Source organism: Benincasa hispida, chromosome 5 (assembly GCF_009727055.1).
Source record: "Benincasa hispida cultivar B227 chromosome 5, ASM972705v1, whole genome shotgun sequence".
In the NCBI taxonomy this organism is placed as follows: Eukaryota; Viridiplantae; Streptophyta; class Magnoliopsida; order Cucurbitales; family Cucurbitaceae; genus Benincasa; species Benincasa hispida.
In genome coordinates this window covers 57,397,395-57,416,793 of record NC_052353.1, presented here as the reverse complement: position 1 = coordinate 57,416,793, position 19,399 = coordinate 57,397,395, and the positions used below count along the sequence as shown (strand labels likewise).

The following is a 19,399-nucleotide window of genomic DNA, read 5'->3' as shown; positions in this document are numbered from 1 at the left end:
ACAATCGAAACAGACTCATTGTTTAGGGGTACTTTTGGCAATTCAACCTTTAATTTTTACTCTTAAATTTTTAAAATGAATCTTAAAGGGGTGTTTGGTCCATCAATTTCATATATTGGTGTTAAATAACTCAATTTCAATAGTAAATATTACTAGAATCTACACAGGAACTTCCATTTTTCCTTCTTTCTCTGTTTTGCACATTTATCAAGAAACTCTATATTATAAATTTGCGTCACAAATACGGAATTTGTAACTCCAACCTATTAACTTCAGATATCGTAACGCAATTCGGTGTCTCAAATACCTTTTGAAGTTTAGTTCAAGGTCAACTTACAAGTTTAGTTTTTAAATTTTAAATTTTGTGTTTATTTGTTATATTTAACTTCTAAAAATGTATATTTAAGTATATGAACTTTTAGGGAGCATTTAGCATACAAGTTTGGAATCTTAAGTCTAAGAATGTTAAGCCTGGGGTCTAGGCTGGGAAATTTAGGTAGCCTAGATTTAAGAAAACTGTATTTGAAGTGCAGGTTTTGGAAGCTTGAGTTTAAGAAGCATGTATTTGGAGCCCAGGCTTAAGTAATTTGAGAATGAAGTGTATGTTTATAAATGTTTAGTTTGTGAAATATTTTCTTGTATTTAATCTCGGGTTATATTTTAAATTTGTCATCTTAATTATTTTTAAATAGTTAAATTTAAAATAAACTAAAAAATTTACAAAAATATATATTTTTTAAATTTTGTAGTAGAGATTGTGACTAAAATTATAATTTTATTTAATCTATTATTTTAATAATTTGATATTTTAATTTAACTAGATTTTGAAATAAAATTTTATAGACGTTTGTCACTTTAACTAATTTGAAAATGATCAATTTTTTTACCATAATACGCTAACTTAAAGTTGAAATAAATTAGTATTTAATATTAAATTCAATTATTGAAAAGTTATAATTTTTTTTTTATTAAAGTACATTTGAGAAATAAAAAATCATAAATTTTGAATTTTTATTTTTATTTAACTGCTTAAAAAATGTTTCTAAGTATTCGAACTAGTTAAATTGACAAACGAAAGTGAAAATGTTATTAAATTATATTAGAGTTGTCTACACATATGGCCTAAATAAAATACGTAATTATACAGAAAAAAAAATCTTTTAAAAATTCATTTTTCTTTAAACACTTTTGATAAAAACTCCTTAAAATAAAAAACACACATGTACTTGGCAACTCTTTCTTAAAAGTATTTTATATACAATTGTTTAGTTTGTTATATACTAAGAATGTTTTTATTAATGTTTTTCAAGGTTGGCTGGTGGCGATCTTTGGAGGTGGTAGTCAAAGGTTTGCCAACAGAGTTGATGGTCGGAATTTCGCTGGTGTCGAAGTAAGAGGGGTTGTCAGAGGTTGGTCGGTGGGGGTCAGAGTTGGCCGACGACGATCATTGAGATGGCGGTCGGAGTTGGCCGACGATGGTTGCTGAAGGTGGTGTCTAGAGGTTGGCCGACATACTTACTAGATTAAATAGTGTTACTATTCAAACCTATGGAAAAAGATGTAAGAAGCCAAGACTTCCTACATCTTTGCCCCAAGCAAGGGTCGGGCTTAAGATGCCTAATCGATCCAATCCCAACCCTTGAAACAAACATCTCTACGGTCTGTGTCTATTTGTCTTTCAACGAAAACATTTAATAAATTTCTAAATTTTTAATTTTATGTCTATTAGACCATTGAACTCTAGAAAGTGTGTCTATTATATTTAAACTTTTGATTTTGTAACTCATGGATTCCTGAGCTTTTCAATTTTATGTCCAATACGACCGTGACAATGACCTATTTATTATTTTTAAAATTCAAGCATTAAGGTCATTAGACATCAAATTTAAATTTAGATAGGTAAGAAATTAATAGTTTTTAAAAATTTTGAACATGCAAAAGACAGACACAAATTTGAAATCAAACATTAGAGCTTAATGATTAAAACTTTTTAAGGCACATGATTTGATTAAGATTTTCCTAATTTTGAAGCTAAGATGCTATATAATATTTATATATGTTCAATGAAATATAATATGTTATCTTGAAGGAAGCAACTCATGTGGACTTGTGGGAAATTTTACAAATGAGAACAGCAAATTAATAAACATAAATAATTGGATTGGAGCTGTCGAGAAAACCTGTTACATAACCAAAACTACTATGTTGGAATTTGAATAATGAAAAATTCACCAAATTCCAACACATTACAAAATATTTCAAGGCATTGGAGAGATTTGCGGTTGAATGTTTGTCTTTTCATTTGAGATTTGTGCCTATTTCACTTGAACAATAATTTGAAACTTCCAGAAAGCCTATTCTAAATTTTATTTCTGTTTTCTAATTTTTCTTTTCACTTTCTTTTGAATTGAGCTCACGTTTCCAGGCTTCATGAGATGAACTATTCTGACCAATTTTATTTCACTATTTGGCATTGTAATATTAGATCAAATCAGATTTTTTTTGGGGGGATTTCGAGAAGGGATGGTTAGATTTGATGTCCTAAATCTCCTTACTATAATAAATATTATTTTATATGTGCATTAACTCAATCCGATAAATTAAGATCTTAAGTTATTTTAAGTAGTTTAAACATGTATTTGGTGAAATATATGTGGATCGTGTTTAAGTAATAACATAAAATGGTCTATAGTATATGGATAAAGTTAAGTGTCTTATTCTGGTCCCACTACGAATATGATCCACTGTGTAATCATTACAATTGTTGTCACTACAAGCAATAACGGCTACGATACCTAACGAAAAAAAAGGCTATAATAGACTTTTTTTAGTCTTTTTTGTAGGTCCTACCTGCCCATGTTATTAAAAACCTAAGATCTTTTATAGCCTTTTTGTATAGTTCTCACGAATTCTATGATAGAGTATGAAGATATAGCATATGTGCATTGCTATGAAAACATTTTATAGCATTAGTTATTAAAATTATCTTTCATATATAATAACTTGTTCTTAATGCTATCTTTAAAGTAGTATTATTAACTTCTTGATTATTTTGAGTTGAATTTATTTGCATGAATTTACTGTGTTTAAATTACTTGTTAACAAAAAGTTTGTTAATTTATTTAATTGAACCCACATTAGGAAAAAGTTTTTATTAGTTTTAAATTAACCATTTTCATCTCCCTCTAGGGTTACCATATCGATCCTACAACCTGTAGGTTGTAAATGGATTTACAAGAGAAAAATGGGTGAAGATGAAAAGATACGGACATTTAAAACTAGATTAATGGCAAAGAGTTATACCTAGGTTGAGGGAGTGGATTATAAAGAGACTTTCTAACTTGTTGTCATGCTAAAGTCTATTCGGATTCTCTTGTCCATAGCCATGTATTATGACTATGAGATATGACAAATGAACGTCAAGACTGCCTTTTTCAATGGTATTCTTAGACCATCTACATGAATCAATCAGAGGGATTTATTGAGCAAGGTCAAAAGAAAAAGGTTTGCAAACTTAATCAGTCCATATATGGATTGAAACAAATATCCCGATCTTAGAATATAAGATATGATACAGCGATAAACTCTTATGGCTTTGATCAGAATGTTGATAAACAATGTTTACAAGAAAATCATCAACAGTTTAGTAGCTTTCCTTGTATTGTATGTGGATGATATCCTACTCATTGGAAATAATGTAGGTTTACTAATAGATGTAAAGAAATAGCTAGCCGCTGAGTTCCAAATGAAAGATTTGGGTGACACGCAATTTGTTCTAGGGATCCAGATCATTAGGGATCATAAAAACAAAACACGCTTTGTCTCAGACATCGTATATTGACAAGATGCTTTTCAGATATTCGATGCACAATTCCAAGAAAGGTTTATTGCCTTTCAGGCATGGAATTGTCTTACCTAAGGAACAATGTCCTAAAACTCCTCAAGAGGTTGAGAAAATGAGACGAACTCTCTATGCATCGGTTGTCAGCAGCCTTATATATGTAATGTTATGTACTAGATTTGCCATTTGCTATGCAGTAGGGATTGTCAATAGATATCAATCCAATCCAGAATTAGATCACTGGATAGTAGTCAAAATAATCCTCAAGTATCTATAGAGAACGAGGGACTATATGTTTGTGTATGGAGTTAAGGATTTGATCCTTACAGAATATACAGACTCTAATTTTCAGACTGATAGGGATTCTAGAAAATCCACATCAGGATTAGTGTTCACTCTTAATGAGTGAGCTATAGTCTGGTGAAGCATCAAGCAATGGTGCATCGCAGACTCTACAATGGAAGCTGAATACATAACTGCTTATGAAGTTGCTAAAGAAGCTGTTTAGCTGAGGAAGTTTCTTACTGATTTGGAAGTTGTTCCAAATATGTCTTTGCTCATCACACTCTATTGTGATAATGGTGGTGCCGTGACAAATTCAAAGGAATCTAGGACATATAAAAATAGGGCAAACATATTGAGAGGAAATATCACTTAATCTGGGAGATTGTGCAACGAGGTGACGTAATAATCATGAAGATTGCTTTAGAGCATAACGTTGCTAATCCATTTACAAAGGCTCTCCCGGCTAAAGTATTTGAGAGTCATCTAGAAAGTCTAGGTCTACGGGATATGCAACACATTGTCTAGAGCAACTGAGAGATTGTTGAGATTGATGTCCAATATCTCCTTATTTTTGTAGTTTATAAACTTGTATAAACAAATTGTTATTAATAAAATACATGTCATTTTATATGTGCTTTAACTCAATCCAATAAACTAAGATCCTAGGTTATTTTATGTAGCTTAAACATGTATGTGGTGACATACAAGTAGATCATGTTTAATTAATAACCTAAATGGTCTTTAATATACAGATAAGGTTGGGTATTTTTTTTCTTTGTGACACTACAAATATGATCCACTTTATAATTTTTACAATTGTTGTAAAGTGTTACAAATGATATGATCTTCATCATTTATGTGGAGACATGTGAGTGGAGGTATCCTATACAAAGAGTTTGTATAAGACCGGACCACGAAATGACTAGTCTCTCTTTATAACGTCGTTACTTGAAGAGACTTACATTTCACTAGGATGATCATAAGTGACTTGACTTTAATCTTGAATGAGTTGACCTATGAGGGCGGTCCTTTGATCTGAATGAGTGAGAGTGGTTAGTTTCATTGACTCAATATGCCTACTATTTTGGGGATTCATCTAAGTGAGGAGCTGGGAACTTAATTACACAAGATGGAATTTATTCATTCCTGTTGTTAGGATAAGTAGATGAATTGCTCCCTTAAGTGTTGATTCCAGGTCTTGAACAACGAGGGTCCTCACCCTTTCATTGGCCAGAAAGGGTTCTAGTTATAGTGAGATTATGACTAATTGTTTATTAGAAGTGGTATTTAAGGAGTTAGATTTAACTACAGATGTAAAATGATAATTTTGACCCAACTATAGTTACGAGAGGTCCGTGAAGGGTCAACGCATTGTTGATTGGTTATATCCAAGGGACACAAAAATATATCTATAGTGCGAAGAGTGTAGTTGTCGGTCTCTAGTGGAATGACTAACAATTAATAAATGAGGATTAATTTAATTAAAAAGTTTAATTAATTAATCCAATACCATTAGAATTTCAATCTTTAGGTCCACAAGGTCCACTTGTTAGCTCAATAAGGATTAATGAGAATCAAATTAATTTTAGATCAATTTGAATTGTTCAAATTAATTAAAGGGAATTAATTGTATGAGATACAATTAATATAATGTATGTGATACATTATAATATAAAGTATAATGAGAGAAATAAATAATTGAATATAATTCAAATATTAATTATATGGATATGATTCATATATAAATTATAGGTTATGTGAGAGAACATAAATAATAGATTATATTATATGTGATATAATATAAACTATAAGTTATATATTACACGTGATATTGTATATGGTTTAGTTTAATTATATTAAATTAGTCAATATGATTATAATTTAAGTTTTTGAATTTTGAATTAAAAAATTACTAACTCCTTGGAGTTATTGATTAATTGGTGGAGTTATTCCAAAAATTCCATCCTTCACATTCTCTCATATGGTAATCTTGGACAGAAAAGGAATGATCATTCAATTACGTGAAATTGGTTTTGGCAAAAATTCTATCAAGATCTTCATCTCCTTCCTCTGTGTTTTTCTCAAGAACATCAATCCTTCCATTCACTAAAATTGAATAGGAAGTTCACACACTCTCCTTAATTCTCACGAGAAGTAATCATTGCGGTGGTGTCCCGTTGCTGCTGGTGTTCGAGTTTGTTGCATTTGAGAGAAGATCTGTATTCGAGGGAGTAGTTCTCTATGTTCGTGATCATACACCGAAAGGGAAATCGAGAACGGTTCTTGAAGGGTTAGTGTATCATTTCCCTTTTCTCTTTGTAATTTACAGGAGAAAAGCATGCATAGATTTATATCTTTACCTTACTTTCGTCTCCTTTGTTTTCTTAAGTTCATAAAACGAAATTCAAGACAACCAACATAAGTACACTTCTGCTATGAGAATTCCACCCCGTCAGGGATTATTTATGTTAATATGAAGTCGAATCTCTTGACGTCCCAAAATTCAAATCAAATACTCGTTTGACTTGTTCTACAACCATCAACGAGTTGATGGTCCATTGATGAGAATAATTTAGAGAGGAGATTGTACCGTTGACCCAAAATTGGGGTCTAAAATGAAATTTGCCCCACTTTTTAAAATGTTAATTTTTGACCTTTTGCTTGTATCATCGACAGACTTTATCGAAATGAGACCTTATTGTATTCACATGTTGGGATCTCAACTCTAGACTCACTCTTTACTCTTGCTACTCATTCCCTCGGTTTCAATTTTGTAACTTTGTTATTCGCTTTCTTTTAAAACAAAGTGTGAAACAAAAAGCAAGAGCTAAGAAAAAAGAGCAAGAGCAAGAACGAGTTGTAAGAGAAACTAAAGAGAGAGTGAAGTAAGAAAACCTAAACCCTAAGGAATGAGTAGCAAATAGAGAGAGCGAGACCTGAACTTGCATGCACAATGGTTCGTTTTAGTATTTTCACGATAATATGATGTAGGCAAGAGATCAAGAAAACTTAAGTAAAAGTGGGGCATATTCTATTTTAGGCCCAAATTTTAAGTAATCTAGAAATCCCTAATTTAGACACCCACCTAAATAGAAAGAGTACTAAAAGTTAAACATATATAAGGTAGAAACAAAAAGAAGAGTAATCCTGATATTGGAGTCTATTAACAATGCATATGAACTATAACACTATTATTTGCAGCAGCTAACTAATCCACCCTGAATCCAAGTAGTGAATGCAAGGTGAAGAGAAAGTAGAACAATAGAGAATGGTACTTAATATCAAAGCTTATCAATACAAAGCCTAGGATTCAGTTGTCTTATATCTTATATATTTCATCCAACAAAACCAAAATATACAAACAGGAGAAAACTGAGAGGAGATGGAAGAAAAAAAAATTGCTTCAAATTGAAGAGATGGATATGGAGAGATGTTACATGAGAATGAGGCTTAAGCCCACCATGGATTCTCACCAGTTCTGAAATCTGTTTCGACCCACGGGACGAACACTACCTTCCCGTCGTCTACATCAGCATGAACCAATGCAAGAGACTGTCCCAACAAAGAAATTTTCAACTCTATTTAGTTACCACTAACCAACACATAATCTTACAGTTAGTAGATGAAGCTTGTTGCTTGTTGATTCAAATGACTTGGAAGCAAAAGGAAAAAGGCTTTGAGAAGTATTACCAGAGGTGCAGGTCCTCTGACGACCCTGCCTTGATCGTTGTATTGGGATCCATGGCAAGGGCAGATGAATTTGTTCTCAGCTGTATTCCATGGCACGACGCATCCGAGGTGAGTGCAAACTGCGTTGATTCCATACGTCGCAAGTGTTTTATCCTTCTCGACTACAAGGTAGGTAGGGTCTCCCTGAAATCCATCATCACCAGTTTGCCTTTAAATAATATTGTTCATCTCCAAGTATCACATCACATATAGGAATTAACCCTCAGAAACTCAATACATCTGCAATCACTACATTTCCATTATATGATAGCAGATCGTGTATTTTTCCATCTAGTTTTCCAATTTGAATACTTTGATTACATTATTTTCAATAAGATGCTAATCTCATTGGGAAATGATCAATAATCATGTTTCTACTTTGAAGTTAAATAAAGATGTGAAACAAAGAAACATAAGGTGTTTGAGAAGCAACAAGGGCTGGCTGTAGGGTGCCAGTAGCTGTTTAGAGTATTTAAAGCAAAGTTAGAGAGTTAGAGTACCTTCAAGCCCTGTGTGAGGGTTCGGTCTCCAGGGCCGTGTGCTTTCAGCCATTCATCTGCGAAAACATCATTTCCAAGAGCATCCTTGGCAACAACCCCACCACCAGCACCTCCAGTACTGAAATTGTGTACATAAAATATTCAAAAGGTTACCAGATGAACAATCAGAATACAACAAGTACAGAATCTCAGTTTTTGAAATGAAAATCTAGTTTAAAAGATTAAAGACGAAGGAGTAGATTATAAAAAATACTCCTAAACTTTTCCCTTGTTTTAAAAATGCCCCTATTCATTTTATAAGAAGGAAAAAAAAAATCTTATTCTATGAAAAGTTACAATATTTCCATTGACTTGACCTTTTATGAACATTTCAAAATTACCTTTGAGGTAGAAATCATATAGAATTTTGGACAGAAATTGGGACCTAAAAAAGTGTGGTGATCCAAATTTTTATTTTAAGTAACCGCCACACCGTTTTATGTCCCAATTTTCACCCGAAATTCTAAATGATTTATAATCCAATAGTATAAGAATTATGAAAAGTCAATGGAATCTTGCAACTTTTGAAAGGTATGGGGGTTTTACATATAAATAAATAATTACCCTTATTCTTTGAAAACTTGTAATATTGCCCTTGACCTTTCATAAACATTTCCAAATTATTCATGGAGTATTAATCATTTAAAATTTAAGATGAATATTGAGACTTAAAATGGTGTGGCAATCCAAATTTTCATTCTAGGTCACCACCACACTATTTCGAATCCTAATTTTTTGTCCGATTTCTACTCTAATGGTATAAGGTTTATGAAAAATCAATGGAAATCGGGCATTTTTGGAACAAAAGGCAGAGTTAGGGATGTTTTTTAGAATTTAACCAAAACTGACAGCTTTAAAGATCATGTCCAACATTGTTTCAGTGTTTTAATACAAGCAATAATCCCTGATGAAAGAGAACATGGCACAACTTGAAAGATCCTTTTCAGTTTCAAGCTCAGCTTGTGACATTTACAAGCATATATTCATTCCACACAAAATTAGAGAGTTTGTCCTACCAGTTGAGTAATGAGTGTCAATACAACTATAATCAACGGAAGAATATAGGCATTCAAATAACATAGTAAAAAGGTGAAACTTCTTCATTTATTCATCATAAAAATTTGGCTATTACAAATACTAATTTTAGACAGTCAAATGTTCACTCCTATATTACCAAACTCCATCAGAATTCCCATCATTGACACAATTTTCTCCTAATCCGAGATCTCAAAATCATCCATCAAAGCCTAATTTCTATTAAAGAACAAAACCAAAAGAACTTCATACTAATCCTTGATAATCCAGCAGGCCATTACAGAACCAGAGAGAAAAAAACTTACCCAGGAGGGACAAAGAAATAGGTGTAAGGATACAACATAGTAGCAGTGGGAAGTCCAATGGCACCCAGAAGAAGCAAATTCATGGTTTTCCTTTTACCCATATCTGGGACTCGATCAGCTGGAATACTAGTGGCTTGACAAGAGATTTTAACCTCTTTTCCCTTTGACCCCATTTGAGTACTTTTGGGTTTCCTCAAAAGGGCTTGAGAGGGACAGAACAAAGCACTTCTGCTGGCACATAACTGAAAAACAACAACAATGGGCAAGAAATTCCAAGTTGCTTACCAGATCTGCGAAGTTGAATCAAGAAATTGAAGATACCTGTGAGGGAGTTGCAGAAGATAGAGTGGAAGACGCCATGGGGATGGATCAGAGCAAGGAGTGGAGGGGAATTTTCTCAGAAACTAAAATGTGGGTAATGTTATATCAGTGGTTGAAGTAGAAATTGGAGAGATTGTTTGTGAAGTTGCTGAATTTTGATGTCCACAAAAGGAACAAGATAAGGCAATTAGGCACATCGGTTCCAAATGGCCACAAAATTCAGAGTTCACATATCGGGTGAAATTATTATTATTGTTATTATTATTTTCTCCCTTCCCCTTCATTTTTGAAGAACAATATAGCGAAACTGGGCCACAAAGTATATGGGTCCAGATATCAATTTGGGCTAATTGGGCCTAGCCCAATTCATTTTCAGTAAGATCCGCGCGAAAATGTATTAGGGTAATAAGATCAAGACAAAATTTAATTGTGCATATGAAGAAAAAAAATTCCTCAGAAAAATACATTTTTTTGTCTTTGGTCTAGTTTTTACTTTATTCTTAGGTTTTAAAATGCTACACTTCTATTACTTACGGATTGGATTGGGTTGGATTAAAAATCTTTAAAAATTTAAATTCCGAGTCGGGTCTCAAGTTACTCGTATTTTGGATCGGGTTGACCTGACACAACCCAAATATATATATATATATATATATAGAAAATCGGTCCACCACTCCTTCGCGCTGATGCCGGCCTAACGGTCCACGACTAACGACTCCACGCCCCATGCACGGACGCTAGTCGCTCAAGCCTCAGTTTACATATATATATACATAAACACAAAGCAGAAAAGAGAAAAGAAATAGAAAACCGACACCCTCGCCCAGTCACCCTCACATCGCGAAACGAAGACGAAAACCCTCCTCTCATCTCAGTCTTCGCTCGCCCTCGCCGAACGGTCCGAACTCCGAAGTTCGAACTCTCCTCTCAGTCTCAGTTGCTCGCCTTCGTCTCAGTCCAAACTCCGAAAACGAAAACCCTCTGGCCTCCTCTCAGTCTCACTCACTCTTGGTCGCTCGATCCGGTCTCCGCCTTAGTCCCCTCGTCGATCTGGCCCACGCCTCACGCTTCCGGTTCAGTCTCCCCTCAGTCCTTCCGATACTAACTCACGCTTTCGGTACTTTTTTTTTTTTTTTTGGTACTTTTGCTTCACTATTTAATTTTGGGGGTTTTATTTGAGATTTGTGATTATATTTCTTTCAATGAAGTATGCATTTCTTTTGTTTTTTTAGACATTTGTAAATTATTAGTGGTTTCATTTGTTTTGCTATCCAAGTTTTTTTTGTTCCATTCAATTGTTCCATTTAATTGTAAATTATTAGAGGTTTCATTTGAATTGTAAATCCTTATTCCATTCAAACGTAGATTGATTAATAAATTAATTTTTGTTCAACCTCGCAGTGTCTCGAGAATAGTTAGATTCTTCAAAGTTGTCACAACGGACAAGGAATTAGACACTGCTGAATCACCATTTTCAAACTTCATCGTGAGTAAAATAATTTAATTTTTATTGTGTACATATAGTGTTTATGTGTGATTGATTGATGATTGATCTTTATACATGATTTGTTATGAGTTAATTGAGAAGCTAGTGTTTGTTTGTTTTCTTTAATTGTATAGGTAGGTGTAATTAGTTGTTTACTAGTTTCATTTATTTTATAGATGGACAACAATAGTGGTAATGCAAGTGGAACCGATAATAATGAAATGCCTCCTCCTCCTCCCCCTTCTAATGTTAGCCACTCCTAAAAATATACCACCCTTACCTCAAGTCCAATTGAAAGAGACCTAATAAACCAATTTCAAATTCGTCTATATAGGATCTTCAAAAAATGGAAGCAAGTGCTAATGATGGAGCTAGGTGCAAGTGTAACTATTGTGGTAAACATTACACATGTGATAGTAATACTTGTGGAACTAGTACTTTATGGAAGCCCTTGAGAAATCAAGGTAAAAAGTACCTATATAAAGAAGAAGAAAAAGGACAAACCACCCTAATTCTCATACCTTCAAATGATGGAAAATGAGTCAACGCTAGTAATTTTGTGACAACATTGTTTAGCCAACAAGCGTGTAGACTAGCATGCGCTAAGATGATAATTATGAATGAGTTGTCGTTCAAATTTGTTGAGACAGAGGTTTTAGACACTTTTGTAGTATTTCGTGTCCTAAGTTTGATGTTCCATCAAGAGTCACAATCGCTAGAGATGTATACCAACTTTATCTTGAGGAGAAAAAAAAAGTTGAAATCATTTATGGTTAAAAGCTCTCAAAGAGTTTGTCTTACTACCGACACATGGACTTCGCTACAAAATGTGAACTACATGGTCATCACTACACATTTTATTAATTCTGAATGGGTTTTACATAAGAATATTTTGAGTTTTTGTCAAGTTTCTAATCATAAGGAGGAGACTATTGGGAAGATGGTTGAGAGTTGTTTGTTAGAATGGGGGATTGAAAAAAAAAATTCCATCACCGTTGATAATAAGTTCTAATGATGTGGCTATTTCTTATGTTAAGAGAAGACTTAAAAGTTGGAAATCAGTTGTTTTTCGTAATGTGTTCGATCATCACCTAAGAGAATGAAAAAATTTTAACTTGTGTCAAAAAGAAAAAATTCAGTGTAAGGCTCTTGTTTGTTTAGATGTGGCAACTAGGTGGAATTCTACTTATTTAATGTTTGAACATGCAATTAAATTTGAGAAAGCTTTTAGAACTTTAGAGGAAGAGAAAGAGGACTCAAATTTTGTTGATTACTTCAAGGAAGATGACCATGGAAATAAAATTGGGCCCCCAAGTACATCTGATTGGTTGACTGTAGGTGTGTTTATTAAGTTTTTAAAAAGATTTTATAAAACCAGTGACTTCTAACGTTGGTTATAAGGAAATTAATAAAATTCAGTTTGCTGGTTATAAGGAAATTAATAAAATTCAGTTTGCTTTAAACAAATAGAGCAACAATACCAACTCTGTTCTAAGTATGATGGTTATGAATATGAAGATAAGGTTGAATAAGTATTGGGGTTCACTCGAAAAAATGTATAAATTGATGTTTGTGGTTATGGTGATTGATCCTCTATACAAGTTAAAGTACTTGAATTATTGTCTTTCCAATGTTTATAACAGTGATGTGGCTAAGGATATGGTTGAGAGTGTGAAATTATATTTCTATTGTCTATATGACTTTTCAAATCACATAACACTTCTCCTCGAGGTAGTCATAGTACCAATGATTCTCAACAATCAAAGACTGTCACTATAAATGAAGATGATCATGGGGTGAACGAAGAAATAAATGATCCGTGGATAACTTTTGAGAGATTGAGAGAAAAAGAAAGTTCATTGGAAGTGGAGAATTGATTTGACTTCTTATTTGTCTGACAAGGTTATAGAAGATAAAGATGATTTTGAAATAGTACGGGTGGAAAATGAATGGCTACAAATATCCCTTTTGATAATATTGAATCAGGTAATTAAATGAATTTTTTATTGTAATATGTAACCTATTATGCTCAAATAATTAATATATTTAATTGATTTGTTTTGTAGATAGCCCATCATGCTCGGTTGTTTTGAAATAAGGAATTGGATTTGGAGCATAATGATGATTTTAATGGTAAGTTTTATTACCATAAGATCAAATATTATTATTACTTATAAATGATCCTCTTGGTTTAATGTATTTGTAATTTTTTTTAGGCGTGAAAATACCAAAGATGAAAAGAAAACTAATTCAAGTCATGCGTCATGTCTCATGGTGCTTTTGAATGTTATTATTGAACTTGAAATTTTATGTAATAGGCCAATTAGTTATTATTAAACTTGGACTTTTTGTTTCTCTTTTGAATGTAGACTGAATATTTTGAGTAGGGACTTTGAACTTGGACATTTTAATTGAATTATTTGAGAAAGTTTCTTTTGAAGTTTATATTGAATTTATGGTGGTTGTATTTTAATGTAAATTCGCATAAATTATATGTTTTTTTATTATTAAATTTTTATTAATTAATGTAATATATTTAGAATTAGTTCACTTTTGTAAATATGAAGGTTTATTGACCCACAAAAATCAAATTGTTCAATAGAAAAGGAAGTAGTGAAAAAACAGTCAAGATTCAAAATTTTAAAAAAAAAAAAAAACAAAACCGGTGACCCAACCCAACCCGAAAATTTTGGGTTGGGTTGACCCTTAAAAAATGAACCAGTTCATTATTAGCTAATCCGAATTTTTTGGTTGGTCCACCAAATTCTTCCAAAGCAGTCCAACCTAGACCATATACACCTCTAGTTTAAGATTTATGCTTTTAACTTTGATTTTCCATAAATACTCACTTTTAGTGTTTAGTATTAATGTCTATTTATTGTCCTCGTTTTGTAATCATTTTATTTTTAATTTTTATTTTTGAAAATTAAGTCTATAGACACCACTTTCTCTTTAAATTTCTTATTTTGTTATCTACTTTTTACAATGATTTAAAAAACAAGTGGAATTTAAAAACTAAAAAAGAGTAGCTTTTTAAAAATTTGTTTTTGTTTTTGGAATTTGACTAAGAATTCAATCCTTGTATTTAAGAAAGATTCAAATCTTTGTGAAAAATGGGGAGGAAATAAGCTTAATTTTTTTTTTAAAAAAAAATGAAATGATTATCAGACAGGACCTAATTTAAAATAATTTTAAAGTGAAAATTTAGAATTAATTTTAATAGTAATGAAAATAGTGAAACTTAACTAATTAAAATTATTTAATTATTTTAAATTAATCAATAGACATTAATATTAAAGTTGGAAAGTGTATATGTAGTGAAAATTTGAAGTTAAAAGTTTAAAATATTGAAATTTAAGAACCAAATTGAAACAAAACTCAAATTTTAAGGTAAAATTATAACATTTTGAAATTTGGAACTAAATTGAAATCAAATTCCGAACTAGAGGATTAAAATGTAACATTTCGAAATTTAGGAACCAAATGAAAAGTAAATCTAAAATGTAGACACAACAAGATATTTTTTCAAAAATTTTTCTTTCATGTTTGCGAAATGTGCAAAAGAATGCAATATTTTAAGAGTAAATTAAATTTATTAAAGGACTAAAACACCCCAATCATCAATGTCTGAGATTAACTGATTTAGATCTAAAATTAAAAAAAAATCCTGAAATTATGGGGCATTTTCGACAAATTAAGAAAAAAATGGAATTAATCAAGGCAATCAAGACATCGTTTTGTTTTCTACTACACTCAATATTATCGTTCTCACTTTTTTTTTTTTTAAGAAATACTTGAATACTCAGTTAAATTTTAAAAAATTATAAAAAATATATATTTTTAGTCTTTTTATTAATTTTTGAAAACATTAGTGAAAATAAATAGCAAAAAAGAAAAGAGATAGAAGTAGTGTTATAAGTTAAATTTTAAAAACTAAGTTTGATTGGTAGTTCAAGTGATCATTTGAATCGCAATGATATAAACTTTCTACACATTTAGTTTAAATAAATAGTTCTAATCACACATTATCTGAAGTCTTTCTATTTCTTACATAAATAGCCTAATGTGTTATTGTTTATATGCTTAATTAATTTTAAAGAACAAAAAGTAAAAACCAAATGGTTACAAAACGAGAATTTGATTTTTTTGTTTTTTTTTAATATTAAACCTACAAATATAAATACCCTTTTTATATCTCTAATTTTTTTAATTTGTTATCTAATTTTTACTAATGTTTTAAATTTGGCTAAGAATCCAACTCTTATACTTAAAGAAAAATTTTATCTCATTAAAATGACAGTCAACAAATCTTGCAATAAATAAATCACCGGTTAGGGGTACAAGACTAATCATAATAAAAAAATTGAGAGGAAATATGCTTAATTTTCAAAAGACAATAAAAAAAATAAAATAGTTACCAAACAATTCCAAAATAATTATCTTTTTTAATGCTTGTTGATTAAAATTAATAGACCTTCAAAATTTTAAGAATCAAAATGGAAGAAACTATATTTTATTAAAATACGAAGACTTTAAGAAAACAAAAAGGGAGAGAAAACACACATATAATACAACTTCCAATTACTAATTAAATTAAACTAAAAGGACATAACATAAAGTCTAAATCTTTAGTGTGTAGAATATGTTTTTAAGTATTTAATTTTTTAAAAAATTATTTTAAAAGAAATTAGAGTGTTTGACAATCTCCATAATAGTTTTTCATACATATTTTAATTAATTTTTATAAAAAAAATACTTTGAGTCTTTGAAAGTTTGAAACTTCCATTAACAGAATCTTATTGTAAAAGTAATCAAATTCACATAAAGATGGTAGAAATATCCAACTAAATTAAAAGATGATAAACCGACTGAAAAGACTTGGAAAAAAAAAATGAAAAGTAGCAAAAAGAAAAAAATTGGAAAAGAAAAGAAGAAATTTAGGAAAAGATTGAGCCAACACTTCAATCTCTTCAACAATCCTGTTGTGTGTTGTCAAACTTTCATATAATTATTGTTTAGAAATTTTAATCCTTTGAGAATCTTGAATGAAAGAAAGCAACTTTTTTTAAGGGAAAAAAAAACTTTAAGCTTAATTAACTCCATAAAACAATGTAAGTCTTTCTTTATAGACTTGATAGTCCACAAATTGTTGAATGAAGTCAACTTAATGTGGAACTCCAACAAAAATTCCAAAAATTAAACTGAATTTAATCGATTTATTGATTTGGTTTTGTTTATTATATGAATTTGGATATTTTAGTTTGTATTAGAAGAAAATGAAATATTATTATGATCGATTTTTATTAGAAAAACCAATCAAAACTTAAATGACCAAGGGTATACATATACCCTTAAAAATAAACTCTAATATTAGGTATTTTTTTATTATTTTAATTATCATGGTTCATGTATATTTATTGTTTAGAAAAAAGACTAATTATTATGGTGCATGTATGGTTGTTATTTAAAAATCTCAAGGCAAAAAAAAAAAACAAAAATGTACAATTTCAATGATCTATTATTTTTAAAAAAGGCCCAATTTTTAATTTGAAATAACAATAATGATCCCTTCAAAACAAAAGAGGAAATAAAAATAAAATATAAGAATAAAGAAAAAGAAAAAGTAAAAATTAAGAACCAATCAAAACCAAATAAAAATCAATCTATTGGTATTTTTATATTGGACATCGTTGTGGATTCATTCTTTAAAAAAAAAATTGATTTGTATAGTTTGGTTCTTGGATGGACCCAAAATCAACAAAATCAACTTTTAACCCTAGATGTAAGCTTCATAATAACCATTGGATGTGTGAGATCGATATGACAATCCTAAACGAGCGGTGAATAGGGTTTAATAAAACTAATTAAAACTTTTTTCTAAATGAAGCCCAATTAAACAATTTAATAAACCTTTTACTAGCAATTAATTTTAAATAAGAATTTCATACAAATAAATTCAACCCAAGATAATCAAGAAATTAAAACTAACACTTTTGGACACTCTATTTAATTCTAATAATAAGATTGATAAATGATAAGAAAATTTAAGAAGTACCAATCAAATATAAGCAATTAATTTCAAGCATAATTATAATAACAAAATTAATTGCAAAAATGAATTAGGAGGGACATTGTGACTTTATAGTGCTTCGGCATAGTCCTAAGCTCCTCTTGGGTATATGGATAAAACTTTTACCGACTCTTTCCACAGAATAGCCCATTCACTACACTCCTCTTTTTGTGAGTTCAAGAGCAAACAGACTTTTTCATAGATTAGGATCAAATTGTTACGACTGCTGTTTTTCAATATCAAAAGCAATCGATACAATGAATTGAAAAAAAAAATAAAAAACACTCGTACAACTCTCTCAATAGAGGGATTTACATATTTACAAATTTAACCACTCAACAAATCAATCTCTACAATATATAAATTTCTCTCAAGAATTAGATGAAAAGGAGAAAATTGAAACTTAGAGAGAGTAATGATAAAGGTTCAATGTATTACGGAAAAAGATGTGAAATTCTTATGAAATTTGGAGAATACGGAGAATTTAAAAAGAAAGGTAGAATGGTATAATCTAAATTCAATTTGAGCTATAGGATCTTGTAAAAAAAATGAATAGTGGAAATTTTTAAAAAAATTAAAAGCAATATATATTTAAAACCAAAAAAAAAAAAAAAAACTAATTACCACTCCACCAACGGTAACTATAAGAAATTTAACTTTTCAAAACTTTTTTAGTTTTAATTGGCCCAGCGCTCATATATGTATATATAAAATAATATATATATTTTATTAAATTTTAGTTTCCTTTTAAATTCTTTTTTTTAAAATTTAAATTAAAATCAAACAAAAACCAAACGTCCACCTGTGTCACTCCTCAATTACTCCACATGTCACCTTCTAATTAGCTCTATTTTGATGTTCCGATCAACATGCCATTGCTTCAAATATTTTTTTCAATTATATATATTTTTTTCATTTTAGCTATGATTTGAGTTATTCAAAATGTGTTGGAATCGTTATTTCGAACTCTACATAGTAAATAGTAAAAGTATTAGTAAATTAATTTAGATTTATTATCATTAAAATACTAATTAATTTATTAAAATTTGAAATTAAAGATAAAAAAACCATAGGAGGTAGACAAAAAAAAAAAAAAACCTCCATGCCCTTATTAAAGTTGGTATATAAATTTGAGATAGGTCTTTCTCATAATCCAATAAGAAAAATGGTCTACCACATTGTGGTGACCTCACCTAAATCATTTTTCTCCTAATTCACATCCAAGTTTTGTATCTATTAACTTTCAATGTATATAAATTTTATTTTCCATCAGGTTCATCTCAATTCATTGCAATAAATTTTGACAATATCCCGATGTTATTTTTTCGAACGCAGCCAATTACATTGGTTAGATCTAAAAACAGTTTTAAGACACATTGCCAAACTTATAATTATCTAAGGTTTCAAACTTTGTGTCCAATTTGACCTATTCAACCATTTAGGAAATTCAAGAATATATTACTAGACAAAGTTAAAATTTTAATGTTCATATGTATTATAATAGATCATTTCATTCTAAAAAAAAAAACCCTAAATATTCGATGACATATTTGACATAAAGTTGAAAGTTCATAACCTACAATTAAATACTTTTTAAAGTTCATAAACCACATTTTTTAAACAACCAATATGAGCCTATGGCTCAACTAGCATAAGTTATATAACCAAAAGGTTATAGGTTCAAATCTTACCACCCGAATTGTTGTACTAAATGCTAGGAATGTCTTGAATCAGTTATATGACCCTTCGAATAACCAAGCACGAGTTCTAGGAGCGACATGCCCTAGT

At 30.5% G+C, this 19,399-nt stretch overlaps 1 protein-coding gene and 1 long non-coding RNA gene across 2 annotated transcripts; one reads left to right on the top strand and one right to left on the bottom strand.

The window, feature by feature from the left end:
• Positions 1 to 7,369: 7,369 nt before the first annotated feature.
• On the bottom strand, positions 7,370 to 10,270 carry LOC120078393 (cytochrome b6-f complex iron-sulfur subunit, chloroplastic). The gene is made up of 5 exons (XM_039032661.1): positions 10,056 to 10,270; positions 9,735 to 9,976; positions 8,356 to 8,473; positions 7,817 to 7,999; positions 7,370 to 7,678 (listed from the first exon to the last, which is right to left on the bottom strand). The coding sequence occupies exons 1-5, from the start codon at positions 10,092 to 10,094 to the stop codon at positions 7,577 to 7,579; spliced, it is 684 nt and encodes a 227-aa protein (XP_038888589.1). The 5' UTR covers positions 10,095 to 10,270; the 3' UTR covers positions 7,370 to 7,576.
• A 559-nt stretch (positions 10,271 to 10,829) lies between these two features.
• LOC120078211 lies at positions 10,830 to 13,957 on the top strand. Its single transcript, XR_005481951.1, has 5 exons — positions 10,830 to 11,172; positions 11,457 to 11,541; positions 13,444 to 13,527; positions 13,608 to 13,674; positions 13,758 to 13,957. It is a non-coding gene; the product is annotated as an uncharacterized LOC120078211 (long non-coding RNA).
• Positions 13,958 to 19,399: the final 5,442 nt, after the last annotated feature.

Coding starts and splice junctions, on each gene's coding strand:
- LOC120078393 (XM_039032661.1), bottom strand. CDS start 10,094: ATGGCGTCTTCCACTCTATCTTCTGCAACTCCCTCACAG. Junction 9,977..10,055: donor CTTCTGCAACTCCCTCACAG/GTATCTTCAATT, acceptor GTTGTTTTTCAG/TTATGTGCCAGCAGAAGTGC. Junction 8,000..8,355: donor CCCTCACACAGGGCTTGAAG/GTACTCTAACTC, acceptor GATGGATTTCAG/GGAGACCCTACCTACCTTGT.